General features: G+C 40.6%; 1 protein-coding gene across 1 annotated transcript; it reads left to right on the top strand.

Annotated features, from left to right (window-relative positions):
* The first annotated feature begins 679 nt into the window (after positions 1-679).
* On the top strand, positions 680-16965 carry LOC102799273 (CTTNBP2 N-terminal-like protein). The gene is made up of 7 exons (XM_087841360.1): positions 680-786; positions 3977-4081; positions 13826-14059; positions 14474-14581; positions 14733-14921; positions 15009-15179; positions 15303-16965. Exons 1-7 carry the CDS (start codon positions 748-750, stop codon positions 16236-16238), a joined length of 1782 nt encoding a protein of 593 aa, XP_087697486.1. The 5' UTR covers positions 680-747; the 3' UTR covers positions 16239-16965.
* The last annotated feature ends 397 nt before the right edge of the window (positions 16966-17362 follow it).

Here is a 17362-nt window from a genome sequence, read left to right as displayed (position 1 = left end):
AATGCTTTATAATTAATTATTCATTTATAATGGCTGCTAGAGGGACTGCTGTTGGTTCTGTTTATTAGATGTGTTTACTTGTTTTACGCTGCAGGGGTAATAATAATGTTGTCTCTAGGAGGACAATAAGTTTCAGTCCAATTCACCAACCCACTATGCAGAATAGCCCCCTCTCGAGTGTGTTAAGTATACTGCACTATTAATATTTATTTGCGCTTTTATTTCGGGCTTGGAATATCTTCCTTAGTCTACTGTGGTATTACAGTACTGAAATAAATGTATTCTGTATTTTTTGAAGGACATAACTATTATAAGCGGAACCACATCAATGTCCACGATTTACCTGGGGAAATATTACACGCTTATTTCGAGGAGAGGACAACAAAAACTCTACTACACAAAAGCGCGATATGCCAGAGATACAAAGTCACTTCGTGACTGTCTAAAAGTAAACCACGTGTAAAGACGTTAGCATGGTTGTAAAGACACTCCAGAGAAAAGACCGAGGAGGAACTCGAGAAATACTAAACAAAGAAGTCCAACCAAAAACCAAAAAAGTAGATCGTCACAGAGTCTGCCCATTCCCGCATAATCTCGCCTCTCATTGGTCAGGGCTCAGCGGCCGTTCACGCCGATTGGCTAGCTCGGCCGTCGTTCAGGACGCTTCTTGGCCGTCCAGGGTTCCGCTGCGACGGGATCAGAAGACGCAAATCAAGTGAAAGAAATCTTCTGACAGGAGAAAAGTTCATGCTGGAGTTCTCAAAGACCTCCGAGGGCCTCATGAAGGTAAGAAGTCACGCTGACAGCGTTTTCTGTGTTTGCGGTGTGAAGTTGTACATGATACTTTGCAGTTTTGCACCGAGACTTTTTGTCTAAAGAAGGGAAAAAAGAAAAAAAAAAACATAAAGCTTCAGCAGAGAGGGTACAGGCCGAGCCGTTTGACGTGTTTCCATTTGTGAAAAAAAGTTTAAGACTAAATATTTTTCCTAAAAAACAAAACAAAACGACTTTTCAGCTCGTCATCATCATCTTGAGCTTCAGATGACCGACTGATCTTTGATAATGCTGCTCTCTGTTGCAGCGGCTCCAGTTGTTAAACGACTCTTAAATCACAGAAGAGCATACGCCGGTTTTACAACACACAGCTGCTTAACTCGATGTAGTTCTTATTTTAAAACTACATCACCGCATGTAGGGAGGAAGCTAAGTGAGGAAGGAAGCTAAGTGGCCTGTGCAGAAATCAGGTTGGCTAACAAATCCAATTTAGTATCTAGACATGCTGCAAGAAATTCAGGAGACCTCTCGAGCTTTATTTCCCTCTAGCTGACCTCCATCTCACGTTAGTTTGTGTGGTTTCAGACTGCAAATAGGAATCAATGCGAAACTTTTATCTTCGACTAAGTATGAAATCATCTGTCAGATGAGGTTGAGTGGCTTTTGATCTGGCTTTGTATCGTTTCAAGTAAAATAAATTGCTGTCTGGCATACTTTGGATAGTGTCAGTATGACTGTTGTTGCGATCCAACTGGGATTTGGAAGCTTAGAAATCCTTCTTGGATTTAAAAAAAGGGGGGTATTTAAAGGACTTTGGCTGTACTAGAGTGAAAGAGGGTTTTTTCGCCCCTTATACTACATACAAAAACACAAGAAGATACAAAACCAAGGCCTCTTTGCTCCAGTGTTTGTTTGCAGCGAAAGTAACAGTGTGATTTAACGAGTTTACAGTGTTGCAGACGAGGCACATGGCTGACCTGGCTTAAAACAACCACGGATAAAAAGATTATGGACACAGGGCTTTCGTCATCGGAAGTAGAGCAAGGAGAACTTGTGGGAATATTTGCATTTCCCATGCTACCACCCTTTGTTTGTATACACTAATAATTGCCAACTGTAGCTCAGGGGGATTAGGCAGAACAATTTTAAAATGTTGAGGGTCTAGAAAAGTACAGTGTAGGCTCCTGTTGGTCCAGACTCTTCTCATAACACAGTGCACACACTTCTCACAGTGATTATGGTGGCCTGTGAAATTAGCAAGCGGGCCTGTAAACCAAAACCGAGGGAGATGTGTGCGCTGTAGTTTAATTAGCTTTTTACCCTTGTGGTTAGGCCACAGGCTATGAGTTCTTCTAACGGCACAACTAAAACACTGTGCCTTCTTTGTGAGAGGACGCTGCTGTAGAAATGCAGTTCAGCAGGGTCATTTCGTTTCAATTTCTGCATACTTGTTCTCCTGTTAGGCGTCGCGTAAATGCTAAGGTTTCAAGAATGCTATTCATCTTCAGGCTTCTGTGCAACTTGCGCTGTAGAAGACTGGGAAATATTGTGGCTTTTTTTTCTCCTTTTTTTAAGATATCCCGTGATGACTTTGTGATGCGGGATGGTGTGGTGACCACAGACTGCTCAGATCAGAGCGAATGCTTGGTCAGGTGTTGATCACAGTCTGGTGACAGCAAAGAGGGAGATTTTTTTAGATGCTTCAGCCACTTAACTGAAAGAATATTTCAGTTATTCAAGCTTGAGCGTGCATGACTGTCATTAAGTAGTCAGTTGGTGGAGTGTTCATCCATCCCAGACGTCCCACGTGATGATTCTCGTCTATAAAGGATCGTCAGTGCAGTGCCATCAACAGCTTTGATCTCATTTCAAAGAGAGGCCTGCTTGCATTCACTTGGGCAGAGCGTGGTTGGATGTTTGAGATGTGGACACCGCAGGGCTTGTCAGCAGTACCAACACAGCTGTGAGAACAGAGACACTACAAAGAGACCACAGAACTTTAACAACAAAAAAAATAACCAACTGCCATAATGTCCAATTATGATGGGAACACACAGCTGGGAAACAAAGTGATGTTATCTTTTACACGTGAAAGTTAAGTTACTCCGAGATTATCCGGTCTCTAGCTACGGTCTCTTATTTGAGATCCGTGTGCTCTGATCAACACATCCATGTTAGCGAGCAACCTTAGAAACACAGAAATTGCACTGTTGCTAAATATTTATTGCAATTTACTGGAGAAAGTCACTGTACCTTTAAGCTATATCCAAACTAATGATCGGGTTTCCTCAAATATAAGACCGAAAAGGTTTTGTATATGTTTTGCACACTAAGTCTGCGTTGTAAAATGACCCTATCCCAAGATAATCACCACTAATCCACTGAAAGCTCATAAATCAGTGGGTTAGATCAGATGGCTGACTGGATCTCTGATTTTGGGACAATTGGAAAACATTAAGCTTTATTTGACAATGGTCGTGTCCAAATTCATGGGCTGCATCCTCCTGAGGCCGCATTTGTAGACCGATTACGTCACAGCGACGCGCCGAAGGCTGTCCAAATTCGTAGACTCCTCCGAATGCAGCCGACAAATGCTCCTCCTTTTCCCCGAATTTGAAGGATGGGTCGGGTGTGTCCTTCGTGGCCTATCATATCCCAGAATTCACAGCCAAACTCCAGTTTCCAATAATGGCGGCCGCTACTAAGTTTTAAAATTACTCTTACTAATCTTTCTGGGTCACAAAATAAACTTTTAACATATTTTCAGGCGAGAAAGTAGCTGTGTGAACATCAAATATCTGCTCGGTTTATCAAGATATCGCATATTTGCAAAAGTGCTTCGACGTTTTCGGAGCATCTCCTACCCAATAGCTCGATAGGAAGCCGGGAGCTCGAGGGTCACTGAAGCCGCCAAGAACGGCACAACTCCCGGCACATCATTTTCAGATCACCGCGGAGTTTCGCTACTCAGGTACCCACGTAGACCCCGATGGGCGGGTCCTCAGGAGGATGCAGCCCATGAATTTGGACACGACCAATGAAATGAAAGACAGAGTAACTGCAGTATTGTTATGGGGAAAAAAGCAAGATTAATACTTTCCATGTGATTTTTTTTTCAGTAGTAGAGTAATAATTACGCAATGTATAAATCACAACGAGCAACAAAAAACAGGCTTTCTCTTTTTATGTCTTGCCTTCACAGTCCAAACTGAACATGGAGAGTCTGAGCAAGCCAGAGTTGTTGATGCTTTTCAGCATCCTGGAGGGAGAGCTGGAGGCCCGGGATCTTGTCATCGAAGCCCTAAAGGTACCAGTCATCAGAGCTGGGAACGTTGTTGTGTTATTATAAATTCTCTGCGCAAAATGTCTTTTTAATGTGAAACATTCAAACCCGAGGCTGAAAAGTGGCTATTCAACACTCGTGGTTTTGGCAGTAAATCAGTGTTCAGAATGAATCAGCAATGACAGGCTTTCACAGCAGCACTTAATTTATCCATAGAAATATCTCAAATAACTCCTGCATGCAGCCATCGCTGTTCATTTATACTGTCTGCTTAAAGGGTCGTTTTGGTTTTATTTCTAACCGGTGTATTTATCCATTAATTTGGATATTATGGATCGTGGATCATGCTAAGTTTTGACTTTTGACCTTGATGTAGAGATGTGGAAACATGAGGAGTAGCACGCATATTACCACAGCGTTCATGCATTAGAAATCTTCATCCAGAATAATGTCATAACTAAACCCTTTATAATAACCACTGTTCAAGGCTCTAGATACTAATCTACAGATACAGGGTTGGGGTGTGACACATTTCCATTTCCCCGTCTTTGTTTGTTAATTAGAAAAACTACTACTAAAATCTTTCTACTACAGACAGGAGGACTTGATCCACATTAGGTTGTCACAAAAAATGTGAGTGCATTTTTAGGTCAGTCTTTACCTGAAGGATTTTTAAACATTAACGCTTTCATCAGATTAGCAAAAGCTGATCAGCATGAGCAAGTACTTCAAGTACAATTAAATAATGAACTGATATAATGAGCTGGCTCTGCAGTCAGTCTCTTATCCTACAAATAAACTCCAAGTAAAACTTCACTGATTCATTCTCATGCTTGTCTGTGCAGACCCCTAAAAGTCAAAATCCGAATCTTAAAGTGGAGTGACGTTAATGGGGAGCCATTGCAAATGAACTACCAATGATGTGATATGCTAATAGCCTCCCGCTGGTGTCCTGCATAACCTGCAGACGTTCCAGGGAAGCTTTGTTAAGACAAGTGAGCAATGAATTACAATAATCCAGATGTTATGAAATATAAGCATGAATAACAATTTCCAGTTCAGAGCATGACACAATGGAACTCAACTTGGCAATATTTCTTAAGCGATAAAACTAAGAGCAAAACAGAAATGAATGCGAGAATCCCAGAGTGAAAAAGCAGTCAAAAGTTACCCCACGGTTCCTAAATGAAAATTCAGCGATAGTGACAAGGATATCTAGAGTTTCCATTACTTTAGACACATTGTGTCCAGCGCACAATCAGGAACTTCTGTTCTTTCTTCATTAAGTTGGAGAAAATTGTCATCACCCATCCAACTTTTAATAGAATTCTAAGCACATACGCAAGATCATAACATTAGAAATATCTTATGCCTTAAAAGAGTTAAACAGCAGAATGTCATCTGTGTAGAAGTGATAAGAAATATCCTTAAAAGTGATCAAAATGTGGTGAAGAGGGAGGAGATGTAACAGAAAACAGAAAGATCAGGACTTTGTGGTACGCTGTAGGCAGGATGAATGGAAGAGAATCAGACCTTAGAAGTGGCCTCTGAAAAGGATGGTAAAGACAGATAGGAAGAGAAGCACTCCAAAGCATACTCTGATATATCCATCCAGTATCTCAGCCTATCTTTATTTATCAGCAAATCATCTTTCAAAAGAGGAGAGAGGGATTTGTCCATTAGTTAATGTGCATAAGTGGTAGCCCAAGTAAAGAGTTATATGTAGCCTACAAAACATTTCTCCTTGCATCTCATCTAGATTTTTAGTAGCATACAGTGTGCTGCACAAGGCTATTTTCTGTGACCGTTAAGCTAAAATTTCTCTGAGTTTGCCTAATCTGAGAACTACCCTCTGTGTCTGAGAGAATGGACTAAATCTTTCCGGGCATTGTTTACGTATACCATAAGCTGGAGTGAATAGATGAACCAGTGAACAGTGCACATGCACTCACTTTGAACTAGCTGTTGCAGAGTTTAGACTGTCAGTTTGATGCAGAGCCACTAGCTCGGACATTAAAATGCCTTAGGCTGGCCAATCCTTTCAATTAAAGGATTGGCAGGCTATCTTTCCCCATTCTGTGTCTTTTTGCTGTACCAGCACGTGCTTTCTCATGCTTTCTGTAAATTTTTATGTTATATTAAGGATCTATTGTATTTAATTTAGATTTTTTTAAAAATGTAATAAGTGTTGTTTTGATGCAAAATCACAAATGCATGATAAATAGCGGTTAAGCAACTTCATGATGCAACATTTCTGCAAAAGATGCCTTTTTCAAATGTTTTTTAATGCTTTGCATACTTCATTCCTGCCAGTAATGTTTGCGTCTTACAGCCCTTACACACTTGGAATTCTAGTCATTTTCGTGTTGTAAAATGTGTCATTGAAAGAACAAACTTGAGAGGAGGCAGCTTGTGAAACACTGCTGAATGTTCATGTGTTGTGTCTAGACCACATTCCTCCATCTCCTCAGGGATCTGGCCATCTAAGGCAAGAAGAGTTACAGCACACTGGGTGCCTGATGACTCACTGTGAGCAAGAGTAGGAGTGAACAAATAAACATTGGCCTTAACTGGAGGGAGCTTGAAGTGAATATGGCTATGCTGCCCTCATCTACACAAATTCTTAACCCATTCATCCCTTCAGTTGGACCAGTGAGACAGTTTTATGGTACTTTAATAATTATGTGATCACTAAGTTATGGGTTAAAAAAAAAGTTTTTTCAAGGAAAAAAAATCAGTATTAGTCACGCAGCCTTTAATTCCAGTCATATGCAGTTAGGATTTTTAATCATCCAGCGCTCTCGTTCTAGTTTTTCTAAATGAGTTTGCTAAAGTGAAAACACAAGTTCATACCTTTCTCTTATTCTGCTCTTGAAACATGGCACCTTGGTTCTTGTCCTAACATGAAAAGTGGATTGTTATCAGAGAAATAGCACCCCCATAACCAGATCTTCCATTGTTGGTGCATGGATTTATGAATGGCAGTTTGTCTGTTAGTAAAATGTTGTAACTGCCGTTGAAGGGACCGTCATAAAAACAAAAAAACACCCAAAAGTTATGTGCAAAGTTCTCAGGCATTTAATTCTCTCATTTTATCTACATAAACGAGGTTGACATTTTGGGCTTTTGTCCACTGTGGATAGATTGCAACAAAATGTGATTCCCCATAAAAATTGAGTTTGAGTTTGTCTAATATTTATACTTTATAAGAGTAACTTGTATCCATTGCTCGTTGCGGATATTAGCAAGTCTGCCAGCAGTAATTGGAGAAGTAAAGCTCATGTTGGTTTTATCTGATGTGTCAGTGCCACACTGTCACCGTCATGTGAGAGGTGTTTAGCTTTAACACAATTTTCCATAGTAATAAAACAGACACAGATAAACTGTATCACATGCATGAAAAAACTCTTCACATATTTGCTTTTAAAAGTATAAAAACGGTCAAGTTTCATCTGTTGTCTACTTTCTCTGTGTTTTTCCAAATCTTTTATCAGTGATTTTCTACAGGACATTGTATTGTACGGCAAGTACAGGATGTGAGGTTAATGGCGTGTTTCTTCTGTGGTACTCTATATTTAATTATGCAGAACTATCAGCGGCATTCTAACTATCTGCTGCATTTTTCCCCTTGTGACTCACTTTTGCAGCTGCTCACACTGTGGCTTTCAAAAGGAAGTGAGTCTCTGGCATTGCTTATATTTGGCACACAAAACCCTGCAGTGATCCAGTAGTCCCTTTGGTTTGGGAAAGGAATATGAGTCTTTATGTTCAAAAGGGACTCGAATATGGAAATTAGCCTTTAATTAACTGTCAGGTTCACATGGTGTGGCAGACAAGAGCTTCCAAATGAAGCTACTTCAAAATCTTACTTTGTGCTGTGTTTAGGTGCTGAAATAGGAAATAGCACTTTTGTTTGTTGGGCTGCGATACATCAGCTGATTAGATTCGCTATCAGATAACATAACATATTTTGCACTTCAGTGATGGATAGTGGTTTTAGATAGCCTTTTCCTTACCATAGAACGCTAATGACATGCATTAACAACATCTGACATACGGTATACAGGATTCCAGGGTGGAAAGTTATTCATAACTTTTTATTTTATCAATCTTGTCACTAACACTGCATAGCAGAAAGACTTGAGGCATATGTCAGCAAAAGATAAGCTGGATTTGAACCAACGTAGCCATGGCAAAAAGACAGCTTCCCAAGAAAAAGCACCCACAGGTTGCCAGGAACTGTTGCCAACTGACAAAGGCGTAAATAATGAAACTAGACTGTGATGCATAACAACCATGCCCTGAGTGTTTATGGGTGTTGTACATGTACTGTATGATGGGATGAATACTCTGGTAGGTGTGGGCGCTAAGTATGAAGTAGCATGAAGTAGCATGAGAAATTGGGGTTTTTTTTCCCTTTACAGAGAAGCGATGCAGAGGAAAACAAACTCTCTCTGTGCTGAGGAAGTACACATCTGTCTGTGCACTGAAGGGCTGTGGAGGGAGAGAGAGAAGCACAATCTGTGTTTATGAGTAAACATTTGTGTAACGAGGGGGTGCTGTGAATTTATAAAAATAAAAAAATCCTGACAATTTAAAGGGCCGTTATCCATGTATATTAAAGTGTAAACAGTGCAGGCTGAATAATTAGACATAAACAAGGAAAGAAATGACTATTTTTTTAAGTTATGCATATGTTTCTAAATGGCTTTCTCCTCTGTAAGGAATGACTTATAAATCTAGTCTTATTTTCCCTTTAAGTGTCATTTTATATGACTGACTTAGGCAAGAATGGAAACTCCCATATGAGGTTTTTTAGTCTTGGCCTGTAAAGTGACACATCAGAGCAGACAGTCACTGACGGGAACAGGAGTGGGCTGTGGGCCAGCTCTGCAGACAGATTTCGCTTTTCAGACTTCTCTTTAAAATTAGGTGATGGTATGTTATTTTTAGCCCCAGTATAAACATTATTTGCTCCCTATAACATAGTCGGTACAAGAACAACAGAGTAGATGTCCTGCACAGCACAAAAGTCTGCTTCTGAGTTCCTGAATGGTGATTGGGCGTTCGATAGTGCCCACATTTGAGAGGCATTTTTGAATTCTCTCGGGCAACCCGTGTTTTCCTGTTTCACCCTCCATTCTGTTTGATCCGCCTTCACACCGTCCTCAGCGGACTAGATCAAATAACAGCTGCGAAGCCTTGCAGCCTTGTCCTGCTCGCTTTGTGCCAAATGAGCCAACATTGAGGATTGAGAAAACGATAGCCGTAAAGCTTCTGATCTCTCGTGAAATCATGAATCAACTTTGATTTTCTGTCTAAAGCCATTGGTGAACACTCCCGGTGTTTTTCTGGAAACAACTAAGTGAACTTGAAGAACTTCCTAAAAGCAGTTAGAGTTTGATCTGACACTCATTTTAGTTCTATAGAATTGAGTACAGTATTATAAAGGATCTTGGTGTTTTTCAGCTCACGTTTTCTCCCCGCTCGATTAGCAAATGTCTATTTTGTCTTGTGAAATTTCATTTATGTCAGAATCTCTCCACAACTACTAATGCTAATGGCACTTTTGTATCAATTATATTCTGCCCGAGGAAGCTTATGATGTGCTCATGCAATAGTCAATTTATTAAGCTCGGTAGTTATCCACCATGATGGCTAATCTGTCAGCCACAGTGGGCTTTTTATACCACGGGACTCCTTAATAAATGCTGCCAGTGAACTGCAGCAAGATGCAAAGATTTTAATGACTTATTTTGCTTTTCTTACAGGCTTTGTAAAAGAATGGATGAATATTGCTCTGCAGGCCTTTCCACACTTTGACAACACTTTAAACCTTTCAAGTAATCTTGGTATCAGTCATCAGGAGCTCCGTCCTCACCCTGCCAGAGCTGATACCGCTCTCTTTAATCTCTTCATCCTCTTTTGTTGAAACCTCACTAAGACACTGCCGGCTCTGCTACAGCCCTCCTCTCCCACTCTCTCTTTTTCACCTGCTTTCTCTCTCCACCTCCCTCTGCAGTACCTCTTCAGGGCAGGCCTAAAGGCATCTTCTAAACCTGAAATGTCTTGCTGCTATTGTTCCTCCTTTGTCATGAGTTAAACAGAACAGGTCTGCCTTGGCTGAGGCCCAGTCTAGTGCAGCTGTCTCTGCTAAAGATAGACCGACACGCGGACCATCTGTTGCTCTTTTTCCTGTTAGCGTTTTTTCTTATTTAGTTTTTTAAACATCTCCTTCCCCATCTCTCTTTTTCTCTCCTCCCCTAAGTACTGCTTCTTTACATCTTCACCATCAGTATTAGAAATGATAATCATGGTGTGCTGAAAACGGCGTTTGATTTCCTCTTTTCATAGAAGGGAAGAGATAGCAGCATGTGTTAATGTCATAGCTGCCAGAGATTAAAGCTATTAAATTTCATAATCACACTCTGCGCTGTGGATTGATACTGTCTGCTTAAATTAATTGAGATAAGATATCTTTTTTACCGACCAAGAGAAGCATTATATACTAGAGTGGAATTCTGTTCATGAGATTGTTCTTTGGTACGGAGGCATTTTGACGCAACCAGGTAAAATGCACCAAGATTAATATTCATTCAATTTTGCAAGTATTTATTCATAAACAGAACTATTTTGACGTGATGATGGTACTAGATGAACATCAACCCCATGGTGGGTCTATTGGAGAACTTAAGAAACCGTTCATGAACACAAAAGAGAGATGTCAGCTGATAAAATTGGCTATCATATATATTCTGTAGGGGTGCAACCATACACAAAATTCACGGTTCGGTTCAATACTTTGGTGACACGGTTCGATATTTTTTCGATACAAAAAAATGTTCATGCCTTTTTAATTTGTCATTTATTAAAATTATAAATATATATTTTAACTCAAAAGTACAGTTTTTAAATTTAATGTTGCTGAAACAACAAAGTAATAAAAAAATAAATCTATCTGATCGAGAAATCACTCATCTTTGGAAAAGAGAGTTTATTACAGAGAAATGTCTCTTTCCAAAATAAAAGCTATACTATACGCTTCTTCTGGGCTATATTCTCAGCAGCATATTAAACATATCAGGTCCCCATAAGGAGAATCATGTGCTAACGGCTGTCTAAATGACTCGGGTAAAGTTTGTAGCATGCTGCTTGTTGTTTTTGTCTGCTTCCACTTGTCTTTGCACTAGGATGATGTCGGAGTAAATGTGCAGTCATATTCGTTGTGTTCCCACTAGTGCTGTCAGCGTAAATCTCGTTGAAATGACGTTAACGCCACAACACGGCAAATCTCCGTTAACGAGCTACCGCGGATCGCCCCGTGCGTGGGGCTGGACGGCCAACACCTTAACGAGCTAACTGCGCTAACACACTAGTTCCCACCAATGTAATTGAGCATTGCGTGGTACATCCAACATACTGTTTTACTTTTGTCCATGACGCGCTTACCTTCAGGGTCATACGTCACACGAAGACCAAAATAGTTCCAAACGCCAGATCTGAATGAGGGTGGGGGAGGTTCAATTTGCCATGTTGCAAGGACAGCTTAGCTTCTGTCTCGCTAGCTTGCCCTGCGCTCAGTGAATCTGCGTTCGACTACTCCACCTAGGCTGCACTGTCGAGCGCAGATCCACTGAGCGCTCAACACAGACAGCATCTTCAGAAGGAAAGTTGATAAAATAAATGATAAATTTTGTATTGTTCGATACATATGCGTACCGAACCGAAAGCACTGTATCAAACGTTTCAATATCGATACGAGTATTGTTGCGCCCCTAATATTCTGGTGTTGGCATATGTCACATCCAATATCATATAATGCAGAAATAGTGCTCAGGGTCAAGTGAATATCTTACGATACAGCGGTGCAGAGTCAGATATTGTCTTCACAGTAGGTTAATGACTCTTGTTAAATACATGCCTGGACAGTTAAAGAATAATCTATACTCTGTACGTCCTGTGTGCATATCAAGTTCAGGTTTTATCGATCACTTCAAAAGACCTGTTGCCACTAGTGTTTCAATCTTTTCTCCCTGCTTCTCTTCCTTAAAAATGGTTTCTTGACAGCCACCTTTCCTTTGAGACTTTTCTGATGAGACTTCGGCGAACAATAGATGGATCAACTTAAAGGCCAGATGCGTCTCTTAGATTATGTGTCAGGTCTCTTGTCTTTTTTTTCTTCCTCCAAATGTCTTAAGGACATGACTTTCAGATATTTGGTGTAGATAGTTTTTTAGGCCTGTTGCTTCTTTCTTTGTCATCCAATCGTTCAGTCTCCACGAATCTTTAAAGGAAACACTGCACGAAAACCTGAGATATGCTACATTTTCTGATAATAGCTCTTTGGTTAATATTGTTAATATTGTTGGCACAAAAACACAGTTTTATGCCTGTAAAACTGTTATCTTTGGCATTTTTTGCATATTCATTTAAAGAGGTGGTAACAAATGTTTGTGTTTTTGTGACAGTCTGCTAATAACAGCGGGCCTAAAGATACAATTTAAAATTGGTTCTTTGTTATTTGTCTGTTATGCATACACGGAGCACTGGCTCATTACTTCAGTTAGGTTGCCTTGGAATGATTCATAGGTTAATTCAATTCAATTCGATTTTATTTATATAGCGCCAAATCACAACAAAAGTCGCCTCAAGGCGCTTCAAAGATACAGAGAAAAACCCAACAATCATATGAACCCCTATGAGCAAGCACTTTGGCGTCAGTGGGAAGGAAAAACTCCCTTTTAACAGGAAGAAACCTCCGGCAGAACCAGGCTCAGGGAGGGGCGGGGCCATCTGCTGCGACCGGTTGGGGTGAGAGAAGGAAGACAGGATAAAAGACATGCTGTGGAAGAGAGACAGAGGTTAATACCGGATATGATTCAATGCAGAGAGGTCTGTTAACACATAGTGAGTGAGAAAGGTGACTGGAAAGGAAAAACTCAATGCATCATGGGAATCCCCCGGCAGCCTACATCTATTGCAGCATAACTAAGGGAGGATTCAGGGTCACCTGGTCCAGCCCTAACTATATGCTTTAGCAAAAAGGAAAGTTTGAAGCCTAATCTTAAAAGTAGAGATAGTGTCTGTCTCCCGAATCCAAACTGGAAGCTGGTTCCACAGAAGAGGGGCCTGAAAACTGAAGGCTCTGCCTCCCATTCTACTTTTAAATACTCTAGGAACAACAAGTAGGCCTGCAGAGCGAGAGCGAAGTGCTCTAATAGGGTGATATGGTACTACAAGGTCATTAAGATAAGATGGGTTAGTGTCAAGCGGGTTAAGAAACAGAAAAAAATTTGTCGAAAATGATCAGGTTCAAGTACTAAAATAAATAAAACAGCAGCCAATGCCACAGAAAAACTTTTAAAGTCCTTCATAAGTCAACTTTTGCTAAAGACCAGTGTAAAATAAAAAAAAAGGCATTTATATGAAACATTATAATTAAAATATATGTATGTATCTGTGTGTATGTATATATATATATGGGTATATATAATATATTAATTATAATGTTTCATATAAATACCTTTTTTTTTTCTACTCTGCAGTTTTCTACTCTTTAGAAGTCATTATTATTGTCCCCCAAAAACACATCAAGCTCTAGAACGTGTACCAAGTTTTGTTGCCCTCCATTCTAAAAAGGCAATAATGGCTAAGATTCTGTTCAGTCTGAGAAGCCAGAAAACTGATACAGTTGCTACAGCCCAGCTACAAACATTGTGTGGAAAAAAGCTGACTCCTCTCTCTCTCTCTCCCCCCCCCCCTTTGCAGGCACAGCGTAAAGAGCTATTCATTCAGGAGCGCTATGGAAGGTACAACCTCAGTGACCCCTTCCAGGCTTTGCAGAGAGACAGTGAGGCTGTGGGGGGCCAGGACAAAGAGGCTGGCTGTTCTTCCTCCACCTCCAACCCTCTAGTGGTCCTCAAACTGGTGGTGAGCCACTGCAGGAGAATGCAGGAGAAGATGCTGGCCCAGCTGGCTGCAGCTGAGAGCAGGCACAGAAGGGTGGGTGGACGTGTCGTCCTTAATCAGAAGCGCTGGTAATGAGATGATTTGGAGGGGGAAAAAAGTTAAAAATAATCCTGAAGTGCTGGCTTGTAATGCACTGTGAATAAAGAGGGTTTTTAAAATAGAGTTTTTGTGACTTTTCATAATGCAAATATTCCGTCAAATGATTTATATTTATATCATTTATTATATTTACTGTTGTTTATTATTTATTTATAACTAAAAAAAGTTGCATATTCAAAAGATTTTATTTTTCTGTAAAATACCGCATATGCAGTACCTCCAAAGCCCACCAGGCCAGGAGGCCGCTGCCCCATTTAACTTGTTTAACTGTTTTAGAGATAATCAGTATTAATGTTATTTTTTAGCAGGCCAAACTCAGATTTTGTCTCCCTGCTGTGTTTCTTTCAGGTCATTGCAGACCTGGAGGAGGAAAAGAGGAAGCATGCAGAGGATACAGCGGAGGGAGATGATGTCACTTATATCCTGGAAAAGGAGAGGGAGCGCTTACAACAACAGGTGCCTTCTCACTGATGACTCATCAAATATTTGTCCAAAATGTGCTAAATCAGTCATTTTCAGATGTTTAAGCAGCCATAGTGTGTTTATGAAAATCAGTGTATTTTCAGATTTTTTTTTAAAATTAATTTTTTCTTCTCTGTGTTGCTAGCTGGAATTTGAGAGGAGTCAGGTCCGCCGGCTGGAGAAAGAACAGCGGCGCATTACTGACCAGTTAGAGGAAGAGCGGGCTCAGCACAAACAGCTCTCCTGTGCTTTGGCCAAAGAGTGCAAGTGGGCCAGTGCCAGAGCTCTGGAGGAGGGACACCGACTGAGCGAACTGAGCCGTAAACTCGAAAAGGTATAAAAACATTTGGAACCCCATCATTGCCTAACACCTGTATGTGCTCAGGCATGTTAGATGTTTGATTTTCTTTTTCTGATGTAGGAAAAAGAGACTTGTCAGTCTCTTAGAAAAGAACTGGAGGATGAGAGGACAAAAGCTCTGAGGATGGAGGCGAGAGTGGAGGAGCAGCTGGCTGAGTTTGACACAGAGCGTGAACAGCTCCGCTCACGACTGAAGAAGGAGGAAGCTCACTGTTGTCAGCTACAGCATCAGGTTTGCACACAGTCATCACTATGGAGGATGCACATTTGGCAAATTTTCTAATTTCATATAATCTTATAATGCAGAGTGACATTTCTGCTTAAAAATGCGTCTTTTTATTTTTCTTGTAATCAGGTAGAAGAGCTCAAGAGGAAGCTGGAGGAAGTGAACACAATGAAGGAAACTAGAGGAGCCATTACAGCTCCAACTGAGCCAGGAGAAAAGGAGTGGGCCACAAACGTTCCTCCGGGAAAGTCATTAGTAGACTCTGTTGAGGTTGAGGACATAGAGGAGGACGGAAACAAGCCACCTTCACATGCAAACGGTCATCATTGTCCAGCAGAGACTAACGGGCATCATGGCCCACAGAATGGAAATGAAAATCCTCCAATTCAGACCCAAACATCGTTCTCTCCCTCCACTGCTGTTTCTCCAACTCTTCCTTGTTCCTCCCCCTGCGCCTCACCCGTTCTTGCCAAACGGCCATCAACCAGCCCGAATCAAGAAAGCTTTCAGTCTCCCTACCAAGCCGGGATCAATCAACGTTTCCATGCTGCTCGTCACAAGTTTCAGGGTACCCCTGACCCAGAACCGCAGTCCCAGGCTGTGCAGCCTGCTCTTCCTCTCTCGCCGAAGGACCCCTCTCCTGCGGCCGTCACCTCGTCGCCAGAGGCCAGCCCGGTCAAGCAGATTGCCCGCAGCACAGTTACTCAAGTCCTGTCACGTTTCACCACCGCCCAGCAAAGTGCTACAGCGAAGCTCGCCACATCGAACAACTCACCCTTTGGTACAGACTACCGCAGCCTGGCAGCACCTTTGTCTCCAATCATCGGAAGGGCTGCAGGGATGGTTCCCCAAGGAATAAAATCGCCCACCATTCCCAGGGCAGAGCGGGGCAACCCTCCACCAATCCCTCCTAAGAAGCCTGGTCTAGCCCAGGCCCCTTCTTCTCCAGCTGCAGTGCCCAGGTCTCCCAGCCATTTCTCCGATAGCCCCCTCGCAGGAAGCTGTGGCCTCACCTCCAGCCAGGAAGGAGTTAAAGAACTGGACATGGTGGTTTCATCTAATTAACCGATCTGCTTGTGGCAACATCCACATTTCATAATAAGATATAGGCTTGTATATAACCAGAGTTTTATCATTTCCTTTTTTAAAACAAATGACCCCTCAAACACTGTTATGCTGTTTGTATTTATTAGATTTATTTGAAATATGTGCGAGGGCACTATTGTAGGAAGTAGATGAAGAGCTGGTAGTAATGAACAATTACAGCTGAGTTTAAGTTTCATAAGGTGCATATTATGTTGTTACGATGTATCATTTTTTTAATAGTGTCTTTCCATTTATTTTGTCTCATGTATGTCGCTTTTTATTGTAAGAATAATCACCAGTAACTCAACCTTTGACCAGTGTAGGCTACAGAGTCATTTTAGTTTGCACTAGTGTTCTTTTTTTTATTTTATTTAAAAACCCAGTAGTCCTTACTTATTACTGCATCTTATTTTAACACAACAAATAATCTGATTAGTGCCGTAATGTCATGTTTTGTTCTCTATTAATTTAATGATGTAGTTACAATAACTATGTAGACTCTGCTGGTTATATGGAGGTGCTGTTGTAAAAACTGTCTTTGTCATTTATAACAAATCAATATAAGAAAAAAAATGTAGCCAATCATAGCTTTGATTAATATCGCATCCTGCCATGCTGGGTATTCCTCTGTTTTTAATTATATTTTTTACAGTACTTTTTTTTTAGGCTGGAAAGTGGCATCTTTAATAAATATATCCTAAATTTTGTCATGCATTCATCTGTTTATAGTGTTTTAGGTATTATTGCCAATAACTTGTTTAAATAACATAAAAAAGGACATTCAGTTTGGTGTTATATATATACCATACCATACCACCTTTATTTATAAAGCACTTTAACATAAAACCAGAGTTCACAAAGTGCTGTACATGCTAATAGCATAAGTAAAGAAAATTAAAATGAGATAAGATAAGATAAAATAAATAACTAAAAAACAAAAATAAATTGAAACATGTTAAAACAAATTGAGTCAACCCCTCTAATCAATGCCAAAGGCTTCAGCGAATAAATATGTTTTAAGAAGACTTTTAAATTCAGAAAGAGAAGAGGCCTGCCTAACATGCAAGGGTAGATCATTCCACAACTTTGGAGCAACTACAGCA

The sequence above is a fragment of the Neolamprologus brichardi genome, chromosome 5, assembly GCF_056152115.1.
Source record: "Neolamprologus brichardi isolate AB-2024 chromosome 5, ASM5615211v1, whole genome shotgun sequence".
NCBI classification, from domain to species: Eukaryota; Metazoa; Chordata; class Actinopteri; order Cichliformes; family Cichlidae; genus Neolamprologus; species Neolamprologus brichardi.
This window is presented reverse-complemented; position numbering and strand designations above follow the sequence as displayed.